This window comes from Chrysemys picta, chromosome 7 (genome assembly GCF_011386835.1).
Source record: "Chrysemys picta bellii isolate R12L10 chromosome 7, ASM1138683v2, whole genome shotgun sequence".
NCBI lineage: Eukaryota > Metazoa > Chordata > Testudines > Emydidae > Chrysemys > Chrysemys picta.
Window position 1 is genome coordinate 100,702,614 of NC_088797.1, and position 23,261 is coordinate 100,725,874.

Consider the following 23,261-nt stretch of genomic DNA (forward strand, 5'->3'; position numbering starts at 1 on the left):
CGTAGCGGTGCCGAGAGCTACGTCTCGACGTTGATCGGTGCCGACGATCATATCGGTGCCGAGACGAAGAGCGGTGCCGCGAAGAAGATCTTGGCCGCGAGTACGACCGGTGCCGAGACGGTATTCGGTGCCGGGACTGCGAGCGGCGTGGGGACCTGCTTCGGGACCTGGATCGGTGCCGAGGTTCCAGCCCTTGTGATGGTGGGCGCATCAAGGCAGGTTTCCCCCTCGACTGGACCGTGCGAGTCAACGGTGCAGTCGGTGCCGGTGGTTGAGGCGGTGCCGGCTCCGTGAGAGCTATTAAGTCTCTCGCCGCCGCGAAGGTCTCTGGGGTCGACGGGAGGCACTGTATCACCGCCGGCCTGGGGGGAGACGCTATCTGCACCGGACTCAACGGCCTCGGCGCTGGAGTCGACGGTGCCGGAGGCACCTGTTTTCGTTGCTCCACCGGTGGACGCGGCTCTACCCCCGGCACTGGGGGAGCTGGCGTCTTCGGCACTGATGTCCCCGTCTTATGGGCTTTTTTATGCCCTGGGGATAAGGACCGGCGCCGAGGCACTTGCTGTGTCTGCGGTGCCGACGAGGTCCGGTGCCGGGGAGGCTTGTCTGACGCCACTCGCGTGGTCGTCGCAGCCGGGGCACTGCGCACCGAGGTGCTAGGTGCCGGGGCCTTGCTCGTGGAAGGAGCGTCCGGGCTAAGAGCCGCCTCCATCAGAAGTTGCCTGAGCCGAAAGTCCCGCTCTTTCTTGGTTCTCGGACGGAAGGCCTTACAGATTTTACACTTGTCTGTCTGGTGTGACTCTCCCAGGCACTTCAGACAGGATTCGTGCGGGTCGCTCGTGGGCATAGGTTTAGCGCAGGAGGCGCACAGCTTGAAGCCGGGAGCGTTGGGCATGAGCCCGGCCCCGCGGCCGGGGGAGAAAGGGGGGAGACGACCCCCTTAATCCCCTGGACTATTTAGAACAACTTTAAAACTACTTAACTAATTTACAACAAACTCTAAGACTATAACTATAACTACAACTATGATACAACAAGATAAGCTAGGGAAGTGGAGAACAGCTAAGCAGCGCTCCACAGTTCCAACGACCGTCAGGGGCGGTAAGAAGGAACTGAGGGGGCGCCGGGTCGGCTGGGGTATATATTCAGCGCCATGAAGGCGCCACTCTAGGGGGCTCCACAGCCGACCCGCCGGTGTTGCTAGGGTAAAAATCTTCCGACGATCGTGCACGCGGCGCGCACACACCTAATGGAATGGATATGAGCAAGCACTCGAAGAAGAATAAATGTTAAAATCATATATTATCATCAAGCCCTAGTAGTTTGCAACTCAAAATTGAAGTGCCACCTAGGAGTAGTTTTCCTGCCCAGGATGTATAATCGCTTGGACTCTTTGTCTGAAGGAGAGGATTTGGAGTGAGCTTGACAGTTTCTTACATTAATCGTGTCCACCACCAGGGGACTCGGGGTAGGAAGGAGAAGAAATACCCCATTCCTTTGGCTGGAATACAATTTTTTTTTAATCTGGCCACTTGCAGTTGGGCAGAATAGTGGCAGTGTTTCCCATAAAATATGTGCAGGCAATAACAGTGCCTCATTAATTGGTAGGGCTTTTTTTCCCCTGGGGAAGTAATATCTAGAATGTCCACCAGGGAATGTGGAGACTCCTGGACCTCTCCTAGCGGGAGCTGAAGGGATTCCACCAGGAGTTTCATTAGGTTCTGGAAGATTAAAGTCATCGGAAGAAGAGGATGTTGGTGGCATTACTGCCTCATCTAGTGAGGAGGACGGCTGCTGGGGGCGAGCTTCCCTCAATCTGCAGCTTTTGCTCCTCTTGTACTTCTCTTGCTGCCTAGGGGGCACACAGCACCAGAGGATGGTCTGTCGGTGCCTGTGAACGATGCAGTACCACTGGATGTTGGGCATTTATTTCTAGTGGCACCCTATAAAACTGTTCACCAAAGTGCCCCCAAGGGTTCCAGTAAGCCCACTGAGGAGGAGAGGGATAGAGGAAAGATCCTCAAGGGGCCTGTTGGGTTTCTGGAAGGTCCTCTCCAGTAAATGGACTCAGAGGGGTGTGATGGTAGGTACCGAGACCTCAGAATCAGAAGTATCATCCCCTGGGCTAACAAGGGAGGGTCTCAAGCACCAGGGTCGGTACTGAGAGTTGGAAGTCTGAGATTCAGGTTGCAGTTGATGGAGTGGTACCAGGATGGGGGCTCTGGTAAAGTTCCTTATTAGGTGAGACTCCAGTTCATCCAAAATGAGACAGTCCTCCCGGGAAAAGGAGTGGAGTAGAGAGCTATGATAGCATCTGATTGTAGCCTGAGTCGGTGCTGGAACTGGGATTGGTATCGAGGACGAGTTTGTGCATATGGTATCGGAGAGGCTGATGGGACATCTTCTCTGACCTCAGAGCTGTAGGAAGATGCTAGTACTGGAGTGCAGGAAGAAGCCCTGTGTACATCATGGTGCCAAGAGGTGTCAAACAGTACTGAGCTAGGAGCCACCCTGTGTTGGAAGACTTCTCCACACACAACTTCTTATGTTGGTACTTGGTACAGATTTCAGCTGGTGCCTCAGCAGTACTCCTTAAGGGATGCAAGGTCTCCTGAGAGCAAGATTTATGGGGTAATCTATCTCTCTTCTTTGTTTCCCTTGTAGGGGGGAAAGGCTTCTTTTTTTCAAAGTCTTAGCCCCTGGAGCTGCTGCTGGGGCTCCAGCTGTCACCAGGGTAGCCTGAGATGTTGAGGCAGATGTACAGGGAGTGGCAAAGAGAACCCTGCTGGAGTTAGGGAGCATTCCATTAAGAGGAACTTCAACCTAGCCTCTCTGTCGTTTCTTGTCCTACCTTTAAATCCCAAGCAGATTGTGCACTTTGACGGGATGTGGATGTCTAGAATGCCTGTTGCTCTGTGGAAAAGACCTGTGTAGCAAGTCTAGTAGGGCTTATACTCCAGGGTCTTTGGCATAATCTGGTGTGCTGAAGCACTAAAACTAAAACCCTGAAAGAGTGGGAAGGGCGGTGGAAGCACAACTGCGTTGAAATTAATAAAAATGTGAAAATAAGAACATAACTAAATAAAAAGAGAAATTTACAATAAGTGAGAGAGGGTGGGAAGCGGTAGAACAGCAGACACCAAGCACTCCATCTCGAGCCACGGGTGGTTGAGAAGAAACTGAGTGGTGGCAGGTCTGTGCCTCCCTGTATGGCCTCGAGTGGGAGCATGAAGAGCTGCTCTGCACAGGTGCAGGTCTGCAGACACTGCTTTACAGTCTCCAATTCAGAGTGCACAGGTGCACACACATGCACACATACCCATGGGGACATATACTCCAAGAATCATCAGCAAGGATGACAGAGTAGTTCAGTTTCTGTGTCCATTAAGTCTTGGCCACTCTGCTGATTACAGCCAATTACTGTCAACTGCAGGAGTGGGACACAGGGCAGAAGTCAGATAGCCACCATTAGGTGGCATCAAGTTTTCATAACTCCCAAGTTGGACTGGATTTCAAACTTGCCACCCAGAGAAGGAGGACTTGAGGTATACTATTAGCAAACATTCTGAGCTGTTCACTCTCACTGGATGTTTGGTTAAAACCCAAACATAAAAATTAATTACTGTAAATTATCCAGATGAAGTAGTATCTAGAATCATGAAGCATTTACCGTAAGCTACCAATATATCTTTGACACATACAGAAGATTTGATTTTTTTACTATCACTTTTAAAATCTGGCTCCCACAGGAGGACTAAATAAACATCCTGATAAACGAATGTGGCATCACTCTAAGTAGATCATGGATGGATGTACCTTCTTTCAGTGAGTTTGACAATCTCAGCAAAAAGATCCTGATGTCATTCAAGACATAGAAAACATTTTTGGCAGCATATATAAAACACAGCCAGGAGTAATTTCTGTTCCGGGAGAACTGACGGCTTTTGCTGAGACAACGTGAGTGAATATTAACTGGTAAACTGTACCATTTTGGCAGAAGGGGGTGCTTTATTATCAACCTACCCTGAGATCAAGGCCAAATGTAAACTAGTAATAGTTTGTCATTTACACGGGCATTGAGAAGCAGCCTTAGCATAAGAGGATGTGCCTTCTTATATCCTTTCAGGTGAAAAAACAAACAAACGGTATTTAACCTTTCTATAACTGTTGTTCTTTGAGATGTGTTGCACATGTCCATTTCCACTGGAGGTGTTTTTGTGCTCCAGTGCACAGCTGACAGAGGTTTTTACCCTGAGCAGTACCTGTCGGGGTGACTTGAGCATGCTTTGCTGCTTCACGCAGGCATAAAGGGTTGAGCCACCCCAGACTGCCTTTAGTTCTTTCCTACTAGAACAACTCTGATAGAAGGGGAAGGAGGGCGAGCTGCTGAATTGACATGTACAACACATTTTGAAGAACAGTTACAGAAAAGTTTAACCATTTTTGTTCTTGTTCGAGTGACTGCACATGTCCAATCCACTGTGGGTGACTCACAAGCAGTTCTATTTGGAGGCAGGACCAGAGTCTATTTGAACACGGACTAGAGCAGGGATCGGCAACCTCTGGCACGCGGCTTACCAGGGTAAGCACCCTAGCGGGCTGGGCCAGTTTGTTTACCTGCCGCGTCAGCAGGTTTGGCCAATCGCGGCTCCCACTGGCCACGTTTCGCCGTCCCAGGCCAATGGGGGCGTCGGGAAGCGGCGCGGGCGAGGGATGTGCTGGCCGCGGCTTCCCGCCGTCCCCATCTGCCTGGGGCAGCGAATCACGGCCAGTGGGAGCTGCGATCGACCAAACCTGCCGATGTGGCAGGTAAACAAACTGGCCCGTCCCGCAAGGGTGCTTACCCTGGCGAACCGCGTGCCAGAGGTTGCCGACCCCTGGACTAGAGGATCGCTTGTCCAAATGCAGCAGCATCTCTAGATTGTTGAGAGATTATGTAGTGCGAAGCAAATGCGTGACACGATGAACAGGTTGCCACTTTGTAAATGTCTAATACAGGTACATGAGGCAGAAGTGCCGCACAAGCCACTTGAGATCTAGTTGAATGACCCAATATTCTATCAGCTATGCATTAGCTAACTGGATATCGATATCCATGCTGAAATCCTGTGTGTGGAAACCAAACAGCCCTTCATTCTGTCTGCAAATGTGATAAACAATTGAGACGATGATCTGAAAGGCTTAATTCTCTCCAGATGAAACGCTAACACTCTTCTAATACCTAGAGTGCACAGTGACTCCTTTCCCTTGCTACCATGAGGTTTTGGGAAGAAGGTCGGTAAGCAGATTGCCTAACTGATATGAAAAGAGACCGCTTTCATAAAGAACCTTAGCTGGGACGAAGGTAGACTTTATCTGCGTAAAAAAGGGTATATGGACGATGTGATACTAATGCCCTCAATTCCACTACTCTCTTGGTCAATATAATGGCTATTAAAAATGCTACCTTCATTGAAGGTGTAACAGACAGCAAGCTGCTAGAGGCTCAAAGGAGGGAGCTTTGATAAGACTCAATTCAGGCTCCAGGGTGGAACAGGACTTGAAATGCAGAAACATCCTGTTCAAACCCTTTAAAAATCTTATGACCAATGGATTGGAAGAAAGGAAGCAGTTATCCACTGGAAGATGAAATGTGGAAATAGTTGCTAGGTTTACCCTAATCGAGCTAATCACTAATCCTTGATGTTTCAGATGCAAAGATAGTCCAGCATACACTGAACAGAAGCAAGAATGGGGTAGACCAGCTTGACCAGATGGAAAACCTTTTCTGGTTAGCCAGGGAAGTTGACCTCATTGATGGCTTTCTACCAGTCAGTAGTATCTCCTGTACCTCTCTGGAGCAGGACTCCTCCATCAATGTTAGCCATGAAGCCTCCAGGAGCACAGGAGGAGAGCCTTGAGGTTGGGGTGCATGAGGCAGCCATGATTTTGCAAAACTATGTGTGTGTGAAGCAGGAGTAATAGTGGGGGACAGACAGATAGGTCTAAGAGCTGAGAAAACCAGCATTGACAGGACCATGCTGGGGTGGTCAGTATGAGACTGGCCTTGTTCTGTTTGTCCTTGTACAGAACTCCTGGCAGAAGAGGGATGGGGGGGAGGGTGGGGGAATTGTATAGCAGACTCTCTGACCACATCAGTAAAAAAAGCATCCATCAGTGAACCTGGGCTGTGACCTGCTCTGGAGAACTGGTGACATTTTGTGTTGTCCTTTGTTGCAAACACATCCACTTAGGGAGTTCCCCAGAGCTGGAAAATAGACCTTGCTATGTCTGGGCGAAGGGACATGTGTGGTGACTGGTAAACAACCTGCTTAAGTGGTCTGCCAGCACAATGAGTCTCTGGGAGGTGGTCCACTTTCAGAAGTATAGAGTTGCTGAGGCAAAAGTCCCAAAGTAGGATTGCTTTCCAACAGAGTACTGGGGACTGGGCTCCTTTCTGATTGTTTACATAAAGCATGATGGTCATATTATCAGTCAGCACTAATAAGGTTCTTCCCCTAATGTGAGGAAGGAGTGCTCTGCAAGCTAAACAGCCTGGAGTTCTCTGATGTTTATGTGCAGACTGAGATCTTGGTGAGACCAGAGACTTTGTGTATGCAGGTGTCCCAGGTAAGCACCCCACCCCAGACCCAAGACATCTCTGACTAAAGTGAGTGAGTGCTGAGGTGGGGCAAAAGGAAGTCCCCTGCACACACTGGTTGAGTCTAACCACCAGTCCAGATGAGATATACAACTTGGTATGTGTACTAACATGTCTATGTGCTGTCTTCTTGGAGCATACACCTCTGCTACGCAGCCCTGAAGGGATCTGAGGCACGATCTAGCATACCGGACCAGGTAAGTACATGCCACCCTGTGCAGTCTTAAACAGTTCCTCACCATGGAGTGAGGATAAAGCCTTTTAAGTCCAGAATGAGGCTTTGTATTGCAAGAAACCTCATCTGTGGCAGCAAGGCCCTGGCTGTTGTCGAGTCATGGACTGCTCCAATAAATTCTACTCTCTGTACTGGACACAGAACTGACTTGTCTGTTTTGATTATCAGGTGTCGCTCTTGAATCTTTGAGACTGTTCAGAGTCTCATCTGTCTTTTATGAAAAGAGCAACGGCCCCTCAAATGGTAAGTCATGAACTGTTTGCACCACTGGCAGGAAGTCAGAAGAGTGCAACCAGTATGAACACCTCATCGTGATGGCAGAGGCCATGCTGCACGCTGCAGAATCTGCTGCATTGAGACCTGCCGTAGAGCTGTTTTGGTGCTTGCCCTCATTTATCAAAGTGGGGAACACTTGTCTTGGCTCATCTGGTAGCTTGTCTTTAAATTTCAAAAACTGTATCCCAGAGAGTCAAATTGCAGCGTTCCAGCAAAGCTGCTGGTTCAGAGTGCGAAGCTATAATCCACCTGTGGAATAAAGCTTTCTCCCAAACAAGTCCAGCTTCTTGTTCTCTTTGCTCTTTGGTTGAGGGCTGGTGCCCCTATCATTCCTTTTCATTGGCTGCTGCAACTCCAAGGGAGCCTGGAGGAGAAGGGTTGTACAGCTGCTCGAACTCCCAGGAGGGGACATAATATCTTCTTCTCTACCCTTTTAGCCATCAGAGGCAGTGAAGCTGGGGTCTTCCAGAGGATCTCAGTAGGTTCTAAAATAGCCTCATTTATTGGCAGTGCTATTCTAGCTGAGGTTGCAGATATTAAAATGTCCACCAGCTTGTGGGATTTTTCCCAGACCCCCTCTGGGTGGATATCAAGAGCCATAGCCATCCTCAACAGATCCTGATGGGTCTTAAGATGAGGTGGAGAAATAGGCTCCATCACAATTGCCTCACCAGGAATGAGGAAAAGGTTGCTAACGGTATCAGGGGGCTGGTCCAGTTCCTGGTCCTCTTGCAGTTGCTAACAAGAAGGATTCTGACTCTGCTTGGTGCCAGGCTCGGTACTGATGCGACAATGCTTGTGGTGACACTACTCATCACACCCAGCAGATGGAGTCAGCTGAGATAGCTGAGGGGACACTCTTGATTGGGCAGGAACCCCATGGGTTCCAAAAGATCCACTGGAACAGTCCTGGCCCCCGGCTCTGTGTAGCCCAATGATCCCTCCTGAAAGCTCCCTACTGGTACTGGGATGGAAACAAGGATGAGCAGGTGGCATAATCCTCCAGATGGGAACAGCTATGTTGGGATACATGGGAACCCACTTCAGAGTCTGATGACAATGCTGCTTCTTGAGACCAAGGCAGTATCGTACTCATCAGTACTTGAGAAGAAAGCTCAGACTCTGAAGAAAGGAGAGCTGGGAATATCCTCTGTGGCTTTCCTCTAGACAGTACCAGCCTCACAGGTACCCAAGCAGCCAGATCCAGGGGAGCTGCTCGGTGCAGAGGTGAAGGTGCCAGAGACGGTACCCTGGGCTTCGGTGCTGGGTGAGACTCTTGAACTATTGGTGACAGTGGGACAGAGAGGTTCAACAACCTTCTCACAGCCTCAAACACCTCAGAAGTGGATGGTACTGGAAAGATACTCTGCAGTCCTAAGGCGCAAGGAGACGCCATTGCAGTTGCTTTGGGAACTGGTCCTGACAGGCCCCCATTGGGCCCTGGAGTCAACAAACTCTCCTGTTCAGAGGTGTTCTCTGGGGAGTGCTTCCTGTTTGAATGCCCTCCCAAGTCCTTAGCAAAGCTCATTCTCTTCAAATCCCTTGATGAACCCTGATACTGAGCCTGATTTCTGCTGAAAGTTCTTACAAATGCCACACTTGTCACTGACATAGGTTTCCCTTAAGCACTTACGTTAACTAGGGTGATGTCACTATTTGGCGCAGTCTTGCTGCAAGAGGGGCAGGACTTGAAACCCGTAGAGTGTGGAATCCATCCCGTACTAGGGCCAGTACCTCAAACTGAGTGCCAGAGCCCGCATAAACAAAAAACAAAACACCTTTTTCTTTTTGTCCTTATAAACTACACAGGAGTACTACATACAGTTATTGAGAAAGACTGGCAGAAGCAAGGATAGGGCGCTCCAACAACCGTCATGGGTGGTAGGAAGGAACTCAGGAGGGTCTGGAGTGGCTCAGCCCTTTATGCCTCCACGAGGTGTGTGAGACAGCAGAGAATGCTCAAGCTACCCTGACAAGTGCTGCTAAGGGCAACAACTCTCTGATAACTGTGTACTGGAGCACACAAACATCTACACTGGGATGGACATGTGCAATCACTTGAAGAAGAAAAAGTCTTATGGGCTACAGGCTTGATTCTGATCTCACACCAGTGTCAACCGGGAGTAACTCCACTGAAGAATTCAAAGTTATGACAGTGTAAAATTGGTGAGCGCTAGATCAGAATCAGGCCTTATGTGTCTGTCAGCAAACCCTCTTTTTGGTGTATCAGAATATGTGTAAAATATAAGCTAATTTTTTAGGGCTCTATTCATCATAAAAAATCAAATTCCTTTCATGCTGTGGGAGGTCACATATCACTTTGGCTGTCAAGGTTTTAATTCTAAAAGTGTTAGATTTTTCTTCCTCAGGTCACATGGCCCAGGAAAGCTGAAAATGTAGACAACCATGTAAGCAATCAGAGAAGCTAGTGAATGGAAGCAGCAAAAAGGGGGAGTTTAGCGAGGGTGTTTAGAGAGGGAGCAGAAGAGCCAGATACACCTAATAAACATTCCTCAAACTTAAGCCAATCACTTCCCCCCCCACTCCCCATACACACACAGATGATGTCATGGTATTCTCTCACACTGAAGATTCTTTTCTGGAGCAGGGAGCCCTGTTATTAGGAAGACACAGGTAACAGTAATGGGGGAGTTGGTTATTAGAAATATAGATAGTTGGGTTTGTGATGACCAGGAGAATTGCCTGCCGGATGCAAAGGTTGCAGATTTCTCAAGACAACTAGACAGACATATGTGCAGTGCTGGGGAGGACCTGGGGGTCATGGTACATGTAGGTACCAGCGACATAGGGAAAAGGTTCTGGAGGCCAAATTTAGGCTGCTAGCTAAGAGATTCAAGTCTAGGACCTCCATGGTAGCATTCTCTGAAATGGTTCGTTCCACACAGAGGGCCAACTGAACAGGCAGAACTGCAGGGTCTCAATGCAAAGATGAGATGATGGTGACTCGGGGAGGGATTTAGGTTTATTAGGAACTGGGAAAGCTTTTGGGAAAGAAGGAGCCTATACAGAAAGGATGGGCTCCACCTAAACCAAAATGGAACCAGATTGCCAGCTGATAAAGTACAGGTGCACCAGAGGAACATTTAACATCAAAAAGTGGACCCACACAAAAATAAGGAGTGTAGTCAAACGGAAATAAAAAGGAACAGTCACAAAAGTAAAATGTCTGCAAGCTGCCTGGAACCTTTTTAAAAACACAAGAGAGGCTCAAACTATGTGTATACCCCAGTAAAAAAAAACAGTAAGAGGACAAAAAAAAAAGCCACCATCACTAACCCATGGAGTAAAAGAGGCAGTTAGAGACAAAAGACATCTTTTAAAAATTGGATGTCAAATCCTACTGAGGAAAATAGAAAGGACACAAACTCTGGCAAGTCAAGTGTATAAGTATAATTAGGCAGGCCAAAAAAGATTTTGAAGAATAATTAGCAAAGACACCAAAAACTAACAGCAATTTTTTTGAAGTACAACAGGAAGCCTGCCAAACAATCAGTAGGATCACTGAATGAAAGAGCATTCAAGGAAAATAAGGCTGTTGCGGAGAAGCTAAATGAATTCTTTGCATTGGTCCTTATTGCAGAGGATGTGAGGGAGATTCCCATACTTGAGCTTTTTTTTTTTCTCAAATCAAAGGAACTGTCCCCAGACAGAGGTGCCAGTAGACAAGGTTTTGGAATACACTGATAAATTTAACAGTAATAAGTTACCAAGACCAGATGGTATTCACCCAAGAGTTTTGAAAGAACTCAAATATGAAACTGCAGAACTACAAACTGTGGTACGTATGTGTAGTGGGGCAGTAACCCTGCTACTGTGAAAGGGTTAAAAGCCAGCCTTTGGAGAGGGCTGGGGCTGAAAGCTGAGAAAAAAAGGCTGATTGGGAAGGCAGCCACAGTTGGGCCACGCCCCAGTCAGGCCACACCTGGTCTTGTTATAAGGGCTCAGCCAGGAGCTAAGTCAGCCTCTCTCTAGCTCTTGAGAGAGAAGGACCTGGCTGCCTGGGAGAGAAGGGTACTTGAGACAGAGCAGTGCTGGGGAAAGGGAGTAGGAGCTGGGGAGCTCCAGCCTGGCAACTCCCCAGGCTGCAGGCCTTGATAGAGGCCTATGCAGGTACGGGGGCTGGGAGGAGCAGCCTGTGGTTAGGCAGAGGCAGCAAGTCCGCCCTCCCCTTGCCAATGATGAGTGACTATGACAGACTGCAGTTTGCCCCAGTGAGCAGGGGCTAGATGATGACTGGCAGTAGCCACTGAGGCCAGGTGGGGATAGAGGGTTGGGGGTTCCCCTGGGAGGGGAGACCCAGACTGTGGGTTACTGCTGAGAACAGAACTCAGAGGGTAAGGGGCACCGGGGTCCGGGAGGGACATGGGGGCCAGAGGCAGGCGAGACACCGGTCAACAGAGGGCGCTCCAAGCTGAACAAGAGCTAATTCCTGAGACGACCAGCAAGAGGCACCGCACCGATGAATCGTCACATCGCTACACGTGGTGGAGAATGTGGGCACATGCGGTCTGCCCCGATACAAGGGGCAGGGCAAGGACTGGTACTATTTCCCGGAGATCTGGAGAAAGGGGACGATGGAACCCGGCTACACGGGGGTTTTCTTGGCAGAGACCCCAAATGCCATCCCTGGTTGGGCCCCGGTGTCAGCACCCTTGCAGAAGGGGGCGGATGACCTGCAAGGGATCCGGGAGACCCAAGAGGGACTATGGGAGGGGCAGTGGGCCCTCCACGAACAGTTGGGGCAGCTGGCATGTGAGCAGCGAGTCCTGGTAAAACTCCTCCGGAGGGAGTTTCTGAGGAGCCACCGAGAGTGGGACAGAAAGCCAAGCGCCGTGCTGGGGAAAGGGAGGAGGAGCTGGGGAGCTCCAGCCTGGCAACTCCCCAGGCTGCAGGCCTTGATAGAGGCCTATGCAGATATGGGGACTGGGAGGAGCAGCCTGGGGTTAGGCAGAGGCAGCTGGTCCAACCCCCACCCCCCTTGCCAATGATGAGTGGTTTTCTACAGACTGTAGTTTGCCCCAGTGAGCGGGGGCTAGATGATGACTGTGGGTTACTGCTGGGGGCAGGACCCAGAGGGTAAGGGGCACTGGGTCTGGGAGGGACATGGGGGCCAGAGGCAGACGAGACACCGGCCAAGAGAGGGCGCTCCAAGCTCAACAAGAGCTAATTCCTGAGACGGCCAGCAGGAGGCTCCGTGCCGGTGAGTCATTGCATCGCTACAGAATCCTATTGCTTAAATCAGCCTATGTATCAGGTGACTGGAGGATCGCTAATGTACCACCTATTATCAAAAAAGGTTTCAGGGGAAATCCTGGGAATTATAAGCCAGGAAATCTAACTTCAGTACCAGAAGAACTGGTTGAAAGTATTGTAAAGAACAGAATTATCAGACCGACAGATGAACAGAATATTCTGAGGAAGAGTCAACACAGCTTTTGTAAAGGGAAATCATGCCTCACCAACCTATTAGAATTCACTGAGGGGGGTCAACAAACATGTAGACAAGGTGATTCAGTGGATATAGTTAGGGCCCTACCAAATTCACGGCCATGACAAACATGTCACATAGGGTGACCAGACAGCAAATGTGAAAAATCGGGATGGGGGTGGGGGGGAATAGAAGCCTATATAAGAAAGAGACCCAAAAATCGGGACTGTGCCTATAAAATCGGGAAATCTGGTCACCCTAACGTCACGGACCATGAAATCTAGTGTTTTGTGTGCTTTTACCCTATACTATCGGGATTTCATAGGGGAGACCAGCATTTCTCAAACTGGGGGTCCTGAATCAAAAGGGAGTTGCACAGGGGTCACAAGGTTATTTTAAGGGGATCATGGTATTGCCACCTTTACTTCTGTGCTGCCTTCAGAGTTCGGTGGCTGGAGAGTGGTGGCTGTTGGCTGGGCGCCCCAGCTCTGAAGGCAGTGCCGCAACAGCACAGAAGTGAGGGTGGTAATACCATACTATGCCATCCTTCCTTCTGCACTGCTGTTGGTAGCGGTTCTGCCTTGAGAGCTGTGCCCCCAGCCAACAGCTGCCACTCCCCAGCTGCCCAGCTCTGAAGGCAGCACCACCACCAGCACAGAAGTAAGGATAGCAATACCGCAACCCCCCTACAATAACCTTGCGATCCCCCACTACTCCTACAATTACAAATCTGTGAAATTTCAGATTTAAATAGAATTAAAATAGATTTAAATAATGAAATTTACTATTTTTAAAATCCTCTGACAGTAAAATTGACCAAAATTGAATTTGGTAGGGTCTTCGATATAGTGTACTTGGACTTTCAGAAAGCCTGTGAGCAAGGTCCCTCATCAAAGGGTCTTAAGCAAAGTAGGCAGTCATGGAATAAGAAGGAAGGTCCTCTCATGGATCAGTGACTGGTTAAAAGATAGGAAACAAAAGGAGGAATAAATGGTCAGTTTTCACACTGGAGAGATGTTAAACAGTGGGGTCCTCAAGGAATCTGTACTGGGACCAGTGCTGTTCAGCATATTTATGAATGATCTGGAAAAAGGGGGTAAAAAGTGAGGTGGCAAAGTTTGCAGAAGCTACAAAATTACTCAAGATAGTTAAGTCCAAAGCTGACTGCAAAGATTTACAAAGGGATCTCACTACACAGGGTGACTATGAAATTCAGGGTTGATGAATGCAAAGTAATGACACTGGAAAACATAATCCCAACTATAAATACTAAATTAGCTGTTACCACTAAAGAAAGAGATCTTGGAGTCACTGTGGATAGTTATCTGAAAATATCTGCTCAATGTACAGCAGCAGTTTTCTGTTAGGAACCATTAGCAAAGAGAGAGACAATAAGACAATAATATCATAAGGCTCTATAATAAACCCATGCTCCACGCACACCTTGAATACTGGTCAGGAAAGGGCAACAAAAATGATTAGGGGTGTGGAAAAGCTTCTGTATGAAGAGAGACTGTTCAGCTTAGAAAAAGAGATGACTGGAGGAGGGGGGGGTTATGATAGAGGTCTATAAAATCATGAATGGTGTGGGGAAAGTGAATAAAGAAGTGTTATTTACTCCTTCACTTAACACAAGAACCAGGCGTCACCCAATGAAATTAATAGACAGCAGCTTTAAAATAAACATAAGGAAGTACTTCTTCACTCAGTGCATAGTCAACCTGTGGAACTCCTTGTCAGGGGATGTTTATGAGATTCAACTAGATCATAGCTTGATGTGGTGTGGCTGGAAGGATGCAGAGAGACAGCTGATTCATGTTTGACCTGGACAAATGAAGCATTGAGCATCTAAGGGCACCTTCCCTCTAGCTGGCACAACCAGTATCTATTTACTTTTATATTGGTTCTTTCTTTTGATTTCTCCTTCCATTGTAACCACTTACTCTCTCTCTCTCTCTCTCACACACACACACACACACACACACACACACACACACTCTCTCTCTCTCTCTCTCCTTTCAAGGCTCCATAACAGCAAATAAGCTGTCAATCAGCTGTGAATAAATACAGACAGCCCTCTTCCCTGGTGTAGATGTCACTTCACTCCGCCAGATGTCATTAGAGTTGGACATCTTTGATATATGACCGGAGGGAGGGAGGTTTAACTGGAACTGAGAGCGAACGCTCTAGTTCTGTACTGCTGGTGCAACGAAACTGCAGGCTCTGAATCAGCTGGCAGATACAGTTCACATACTACTGATGCACAAAGCCCGATCACATAGAAAAATGAATAAATAGTTGTGACTGCTGTCATCTCACAATACAAATGTAAGTTTCATAGGTTTATTCATTAACCCCTTACCCTCAAAAATACAGTAGATCAGTCCATGGGCTAAATGTTCAGTGTGGCGATTGCGGTAGTAAGGATCACAATCCCAGCTATCATTAACGAAAGTTGTGCACCTGGCTTCCTGTGCACTATGTTGAGAATTTCTCTCACATAGCAATCCTGCTCCCAGTTCATTTGAATCAGAACACTTCACATTATTTCTTCATGTCTATTAAACTGTTCGAGGTGGGGAGAATGGCTGGAAGCACAAGCTGACCTCTCATTAAAAGTTCCTTCATCACTATTGCATTTTACAATGTTCTCTTTCAGAAATAAAATATGAAGAGGCACTGACAGAATATTTGAAATTTTCCTTGGGCATCAGAAAAGATGATGAGTAGAAGGATTTATGTTGGCTAAACCTCAAATTGCAATATCTATAGAACTGCTATTCAAATATTTCACCAAGGGAAGACCCTATACCCTCAATTACATGAACAGAGGCAATCTGTCTCTTCTGAGAACAAAATTAATGAATCTGTACAATTGAGACGATTAGTTCACTCCATAATTATCACAGCTTCAGTGATGTTTCAAATTAATGTGATGCAAGATGCAGAATTAATTTGATCCAGCTCAATGACCTAAATGCAGACAGCGCACAACTAAAAATAATGTAAATTTTAAATAATCTGTTTGCCTATCTACTTTAAAGAAGCATTAGAAGTAACTTCAGACAGGAAGTGATTACATACACTGACTTAAATATTAGAAGTATCATATCAAATTATTAAAACTTCTGAGATTTACAAAAATTTGCAACATGAAGGCAGAGTCTATTGTTAAAAAAAATGACACCCTTCCCACTGACCCACACTATTCATAAGTGGTAAACAAAATTCTGCCACAACAATTACCACTGCCTGACATTTAAGGTCCTGTTCCTGCAATTGATCTGCACTGACTGACCTCTGCACGTGGAGTTCTTCTGAAGTTAATGGGGCTCTGTATATGGCTCCAAGGGTCCAAACACATGGATTCAGATTAAAGAAAGCCCTAGGTTTTTCCTGATATGAAAAATGGTGAGACGTCTCTGACAATTACTGACTTTTAATTTCTGTGCTTACCTTTAAAATCAAACTGGTAGATGTTTTTCAAGGATTCATGAAGGAAGTAAAAGCTTCCTAGAGCCTGTAGAAAAACAAAAAATAAATAGTAATAAGTATAGTCTGCTTTTAGTTAAAAACAAAATTGTGATACAGCTTTTCTTACACTTTTTGCATTTGAAATTAAATATCAGTAATTAAAAATATTACATTTGACAAGTAAAACATTTTCAGTAAATCCGTGAAAAGAAATGAGTTCTTTCTTTATTTTTCTTTTAAGTTTAATAAGCAGCTATAATGAAGGCCATTAGCAGTTTACCGAGGGCTGGTCTAGACTACACAGTTAGGTCGACATACGACCGCTTATGTCCACCTAATTATGTCAGTGTCTACACTACAGCCTTGCTCCCACTGATGTAAGTGTCCTTCTACACAGACATAACTACTCCATCTCCCTGAGAGGTGTAAGGCTCATGTTGGTGTAGTTAGGGCAGTGGTGGGCAACCTGTGGCCCATCAGGGTAATGCGCTGGCAGGCCATGAGACAGTTTGTTTACATTGACCATCTGCAGGCACAGCCACCCACAGCTCCCAGTGGCCGTGGTTCACTGTTCCCAGCCAATGGGAGCTGTGGGAAGCTGGTGGCTCCACCCCCCCCGCCCCCGCTAGAAGCCCCGGCGGCTTCATACCTCGCTTCTAGCTGGGAGCCAGGGTGAGAAACTAGGGAGAAAAGCCCAGGTGGCTGTGGACCCTGCTCCCAGCCAGGGAATGGGGAAGGGGGGGGGAGGACAGCCGCCCTGGAGACCGAGAGCCTGTGAGGCAGCCAGGCTCCCGGCAGGAGGCTGCCCATGGAGCTGAGAGATCAGTCTCTCAGCTCCCCACACTGCCCTTCTTAGATTGGTGGAAGTGCTCCTGGTGAGGACGTGCACGACCGGCCCAAGGAGGACATGCAGCACCACAGTAATTACAGCAGTGGCTATAAATCGACCTAATATAGGTTGATCTACATTTCTAGCACAGACATACCCTAAATTTGCTAAGGACACAAATAGTTAATATACTTTATAAACATCAAACAGACTTATAAAGTTGTTTTTTAATATCACTAAGTACATCACACATTTGGAAATAAACAAATTAAGAGCTCTCCTCTGGGTGGTGCTAAGCACCTTCATTTGCCACTGAAATAATCCCCATGTAGTCTGCCTCATTATTCCTCTGGCTTGCAGGCCCATCAATGACTGCATCCTTGCAAGAGACTGCCGAACAGTTTCTGCCTCATATATAGGGCAAAACAAATGTTTCTGGAGGCAGTGTGGACTGCAGGAATGATACACAGTGGTGGGAGTCCTAAAACCTAATCCTAGATTAGCCATTTTCTCACTGGGTAGTGCAGAGCAAATCACATTTCCTCTTTGTATCAATTTCCCACTGTAGAAGGGGAGTGTGACACACAGGCCCTTTGGTGCCAGATGGCAAAGGGTTCATTGTAACACCAACTTGTAACACACCTAATAAACTCACTACACCTAGCACACCACTTTCATAGTATTTATCCATAAAGAATATTATGTGGGGTCTTAAATGAAAGCCAGCGTCACTAGTTATGAATATAGTTGAATATGTATATACTGATACTATGTAGGAGTTACGTATATATGATGGAAATATGTTCTTATAGTTTGTATGAAGGTGTTAACAGAGGTGAAAACTGGTTTCCTGACAGACCAGAGATGTTTCTCCAGCTATCTGGTGAAATGTAAAGTGAGTATTATCTCATTAACAATCACCAGTCTGAGCAAAATGAAGATGAAGGATTGTGAGATTTAACAGGAAGAGAAGAACAGCAGGAGGAAAGAAGCATTATCTGGGGGGTGCATGTCAAAGGATTACTGGGCAATAACTGGGGGACAAAGAAAAACGTTTGTTATTTTGCACCTTGTAGGAAAATGGACAGTGCATTTACATTAATGAAAACTGGATCACAACTTGACTGGAAGCATTGAAAAAGGTTTTGGGTGAAATAAGACTGCTCTAGATAGGAGGTTAGCCTGTTAAGTTTAGTCTCTAGAAAGTGTGTACTGATTTTGTTTTATATGTAACCCTCCTGTTTCCATGATCTTTACTCACTATCTCTTGAATCTTGATCTTTGGTAATAAACTGATAAATCTTTCACTATAAATATATCAGTGCTGTGGTATTGTACAACAAGCTAATCCTGAGTTGACTCATTCAAGCTAGTGAGTACACTGTTCCCTTGGGGACAACATATCTGGTATTACTGTGAGTGTTCAGGGGATGAGGGGCTAAACACTACAGGGGAATGCTTCAAAGGGGCTCACTCAGGGACTGGGGTGCACCTCTTCTTAACCTTCAAGAGAAAATAAGGACTGGCATAGCGCAGAGGAGATTGTTTGGGTGGCTCACAGCCTGGAGGTGTCAGGAACTGGGTACCCAGTTAAGCACAAGCAAGTCTCGCTCTTGCTGGAGGCAGGGGGGGTAACCAGGTGACTCAGTCCTGGTCACCCCGAGAACTGTCAAGGGGTAATAATTATGTATCTCACAGGAGTGTTGTAAAGATTAGTTTGTGTTTGTACAGCTCTTTTCTATTAAATGTTTCAGTAATTGTATACAGGTGATTGCATGCTATTCCATGCTAATATTTACAGTAACATTGTCATTTGCATAAAGATCACACTTAATTTTATTATTTTTTAAAGTGTATATGTAGATTACTAAAACAGTAAAATGCAGTGCCAGTATGACAGGTATTTCTAGGGGCCATTAACTATATCAACTGTCTGAGAATATTACTAAGGATAATATCACCCATAACATAATTCAGCTTCCCATAAATCTTTGGTTGCCAGAGTGCTATAATTTGAGGAGCACTGAAAGCTAACTTTTCAGTTATCAGATCCTTTTGCTACTTACAAACTAGTAAAAGTTGTCCATCACACTCCAAAGAGCATTTTGCCATACACAAATAATGTCACTCCCAGTGATCTTAGACTTTGTGTAATTGGAGCAAAACTTGGTCATCTTTTTAGAAGCAAGAAAGGTAAGCTGATCTGGCTCAGGCAAAATTCAACTAATCTGCTGCTGGAACTACCTTCAGAATTTTGTTTCAAAATAGAAAGTTTGATTAGGGAATGAAATCTGTTGGTTGTGAAAAGCTTCTCTTCATCAACATGCAGGAAGTCTCCTAGCTATTTAAAGAGACTGATGTATGAGGTACCAGTAAAGGAAGGCTGAATAACTCAAGCAAACACTAGGGGAAGAAAGTTAATTCTCCAGATAGGTTTGCTTTGCCATACTCAAAATTCTGTGTTTATAAAACTAGGCCAGGATTAGAATCTATCCTCTTTTATTAAGAGCTTTTTTGTTTTTAATTAGCATTACATACATATCATTGTGCAAAAAAATATTCGCTAGGGCTGGGATTTTCAAAGGAGACTAAGGGAGTTTAAAAGTGTCCAAATCACACTGAAACTCACTGGGAGCTGCATGTCTACATTCCTTTGGCTCTTTTGAAACATTACAGGCTAAATCAATTACTGATCTCCCATGCTCTAACATTCACAATAAGAAGTCCATGATTCAGCTAAGCACACAAACATACCAGTATTCCCATTCCTTTTCAGCAAAGCATATAGGCCCCTATTCAGCAAAGCAAAGCAAAATATTTAAGGACATGCTAAAATCCATCCCTATCCTGCAAGGCACTTAGGCCATGGATTAAGGAAAGCATCCTTATTCACAACAGCACTTAAGTACATGCTTTACTTTAAGCATGTCCATAAGAGTGTGGGGTCTCAATTCAGGAAACACGCTAATGCTTAATTATGGGACTTAATTGTGTGCTTAAGAGCTGTCCCGAATAGAGATTGGGACAGAAGGTCCATGTCCATAATTCATAGTTCATGACAAAAGGAAAACTGGCAAGACTGTTGAAAGTAAGGGGGTTCCCCAGAAGCCTGACCAAGCCTAGGCAGTCTGTAAAAGGCAGAATTTGAGCTTGGGCATTAAGAATTTGATTACTTGTTATTAATCATCATTAATGAGGCTTTGTACCCTTGATGGTCCATCTTCTAGAGAAAACATTAAGGATACGCATATAGTTGCACACTTATAGGTGGCAGAGGCAGCAACAAATACTGTCAAAGCTTCCCATGACTTTCTGTTATACGAACATACATGTTCTCCATTTTCTGAGGCCCCAACTTCGGACATCTTGGGTCTGAGTTGAAGAACTGCTGAGCACTCAAAACTGCAATTGAGATAATGGAAATGCTGCTCTGAGCATATAAAGTGAAATATATAGAATGGGGATAGTAATACCACCTCTCCTAACAGGATGTTGTCAGGACAAATTCATTAATGTTTGTAAAGAATAAAGGATAAATAGAAAAAATGAATTCAACAGTGAACCCATTCAAGTGAGCAATGGATGAAGCAGAGGTGTATGGCAATGACATTTGCTCATGTAATTAAAGACTATCATAATGCATACGCAGGGGAGCTGAATTAAGATGCAATCTTAACTCTGGCATTTCCTAACTTCTGAGTGCCTGGATTTGCAGCCTTAGCATTCTTTTAACATATTGGGTGTGTGTGTGTGTGTGTGTGTGTGTGTGTGTGTGTGTGTGTGTGTGTGTGTGTGTGTGTGTGTGTGTGTGTGTGTGTGTGTGTGTAAGAGAGAGAGAAAAACCAACATTGTCCCCATTTAAGTCAATAATAATTTTAGCCATTGACTTTACTGGGGCCAGAATTTAACCCAAAGTGGAGGTTTTTTATTTTTTTTTAAACCTTTTCCCATTTCTATAATTTGTCGTCTTCTAGTTAGTGACTGGGGGTTGAAGACATGTTAGCAGTCCATGAAATATCAAGAAAAGAGAGATAAATCTGCTTTTATATTTTGTTATAAAATCTATTAATTCTATTCCCTCCGCCAACGTTCAGGAGTTCCTTGAGTTTTTAAATTTCTTGGATAAGTTAAATAGAAGCAGTTGAGCGGAAAAAAAACAAGAATCCTTGCCATTACACGAAGTCTTAATGACAAGTTTAAGAGAACCAAACAAATAGGATGATTTAGTTTTATTTTGTCTTTTTACTTCTCTACTGACTGAGATACCTTCCTGGCAGAGTAGTGTTTTGGCTCAGTGATTGCTGCATTATTTATGAGAAGCTGCACATTTAGAGATTAAACATTTGCTGATTTGTCAAAAGCACAAACATGAGGTCCTGCCCATCTCCTTGACATATTAGTTCATCCAACGGAAAACACTGTCACACATTTAATTGATGAGTACACTTCCTTGTGACCCAGGCAACCTGCTCCAGGGTTGGGTTTTTTTTAATGGAGGTGGCAAATAAGAAAAAGCAGGAGACATTCTTGTACAGGATTCAAGGTTAACTATTCTGCAACAAGGACAGATTGCCAGAAAAAAACATTCTGATACAAGATAAAAAAAAAAAAAAAAAAAGGCTGACATCTGCTATTTAATTTCTTAACTTAATGGAATTATATTAGCAATTAATAAAAAGGAGCTGCTACCTCATGGCTAAACTTTGATTATATTCTGGCCTTTGGCTTTTTAAAAACCCAGGAGATTACTCTTAAACAGTAATATGCTTATTGAGTTTTTTGTTTGTATAGAAGGGTTTATCTTACCTCCCTCATTCATGTAGATAAAATCCCTACCCAGAATCACACAAAACCATTCTAACTGTACTTGGAGCACAGCAAAATCACACATGAAAATCTCTTGGCTAATCTTAATTAAAAATAAATAATATAAAATAAAAAGCAGTGCTGCTTTTAAGGAATGGCACCAAACAAAGATCACCACTCAAAAAATTTATTTTTCAGAATAATTTTTGTAAAACTAAGTTAACATGAGGTCGGCTGAAAATGGGGACAGTAGTCTGACGTTAGTTTGCATATCTCAAAACCGTGGGCCAGACTCTGATATCCTTACTCACAAGTAATCCCATTTGGAGTAAAGTATTACTCGTGTGAGTAGGGGGTCTCACAATCTTGCCCTTTATTATTTGATTTTATTATATGGTGCTTGCTTTTACAACCATAATAGTCTTTTAACATAGCATTTTTTTAGGCTTTTTAAAAAGGCTTTAGGTTTTTTTAAAAAAGTAAACTGAAAAAAACAAATTCCATTATGTGGCATCATATTGGTACCCACGTGGGTCATCAGCAGAATTGGAACCTTTAGATACATCATACATCTCTCTGTCTCTTGAACGGCTGGAGTAACAGATAGTGGTAATAGGCTGTTATCCTGTATGTGGAACAGCACTAGACGGGAATGGGACACTTAGCCAGTGGGTTTCACAGCTAGTTGCTGGGAACAGAGGCATGATGAGACCCACATTTCCTGTTACAGACTCTGGAGCAGCATGGGTTCTAGTGGGCACAGACTTGTCTGTCCATTCCCCCTAAGCATGACCAGTGGCAGAGCCCGGGGTGATGGGCCATTGGCGGTGGCCTGGAGAGCAAACCTGCCTCAAACTCACTTGGCAGTGCTGGTTCCTGGGCCACAGGGCTGGGCCGGATTCCCCACGCTGGGCATCATTACGGAGGGGCAACCGGGCCAAATTTGAGTGATTGGCGTTGCGACCTGGTGTTGGGGTCGAAGTGGCATGTAACCCTGTGCACCATGTCACAACACCCAGAGCGGGGAGCCAGGCCCAGCCACTGCCAGGTGAGTGCAGGGCAGCCTCACACTCCAGCCTCGAAAAGGTGCCAGACATAAACCTAAAGGCTGCTGGGCTCCCAATCTCATTCCCAGTCTCCTTCCCCAACTCCTCCTCCACAGTCTCTTTATCCAGCCAGTCCCAGTCTCACCTATACATGCTCCCTCTCTCTGTGCTCCCTCCCCCCACAGTCTGGCACTTGTCCTCTCTGCATTTGAATCGGGCAGCTTCCTCTTCCATGTGCTACCTGGGCCCAGCAGGGTCAATGAGAGCACAGGAGAGACAGTCTCGCTGTTCTCAGTTCAGCTGCCTGGACCTGGAATGGCCTGCAACTTGCCAGAGCTGGAAATGCAGGAAAAGTCCTGTTCAGCCGCAGGGCTGTAGCATGCCCAATGTGGACAGAATCTTCATGAAACTTAGCTACTAAAATCTAGTAAGCATTTACTGAGCATACGTTAACTGCTATTTTTTAAAGGCTTATAAATTGGGCAGATTTTCCTGGAGATGGCAAA

General features: G+C 45.7%; 1 protein-coding gene across 9 annotated transcripts in view; it reads right to left on the reverse strand.

Annotated features, from left to right (window-relative positions):
• INPP5A (inositol polyphosphate-5-phosphatase A) overlaps positions 1–23,261 on the reverse strand; it is a 435,774-nt gene that overhangs the window by 158,566 nt on the left and 253,947 nt on the right. For all 9 annotated transcript variants that reach the window (XM_005305326.5, XM_065552136.1, XM_005305323.5 and 6 more), the window contains one exon: positions 16,057–16,120. In XM_005305326.5, the coding sequence (XP_005305383.1) occupies positions 16,057–16,120 (64 nt within the window). The remainder of the gene's footprint in view (positions 1–16,056; positions 16,121–23,261) is intronic.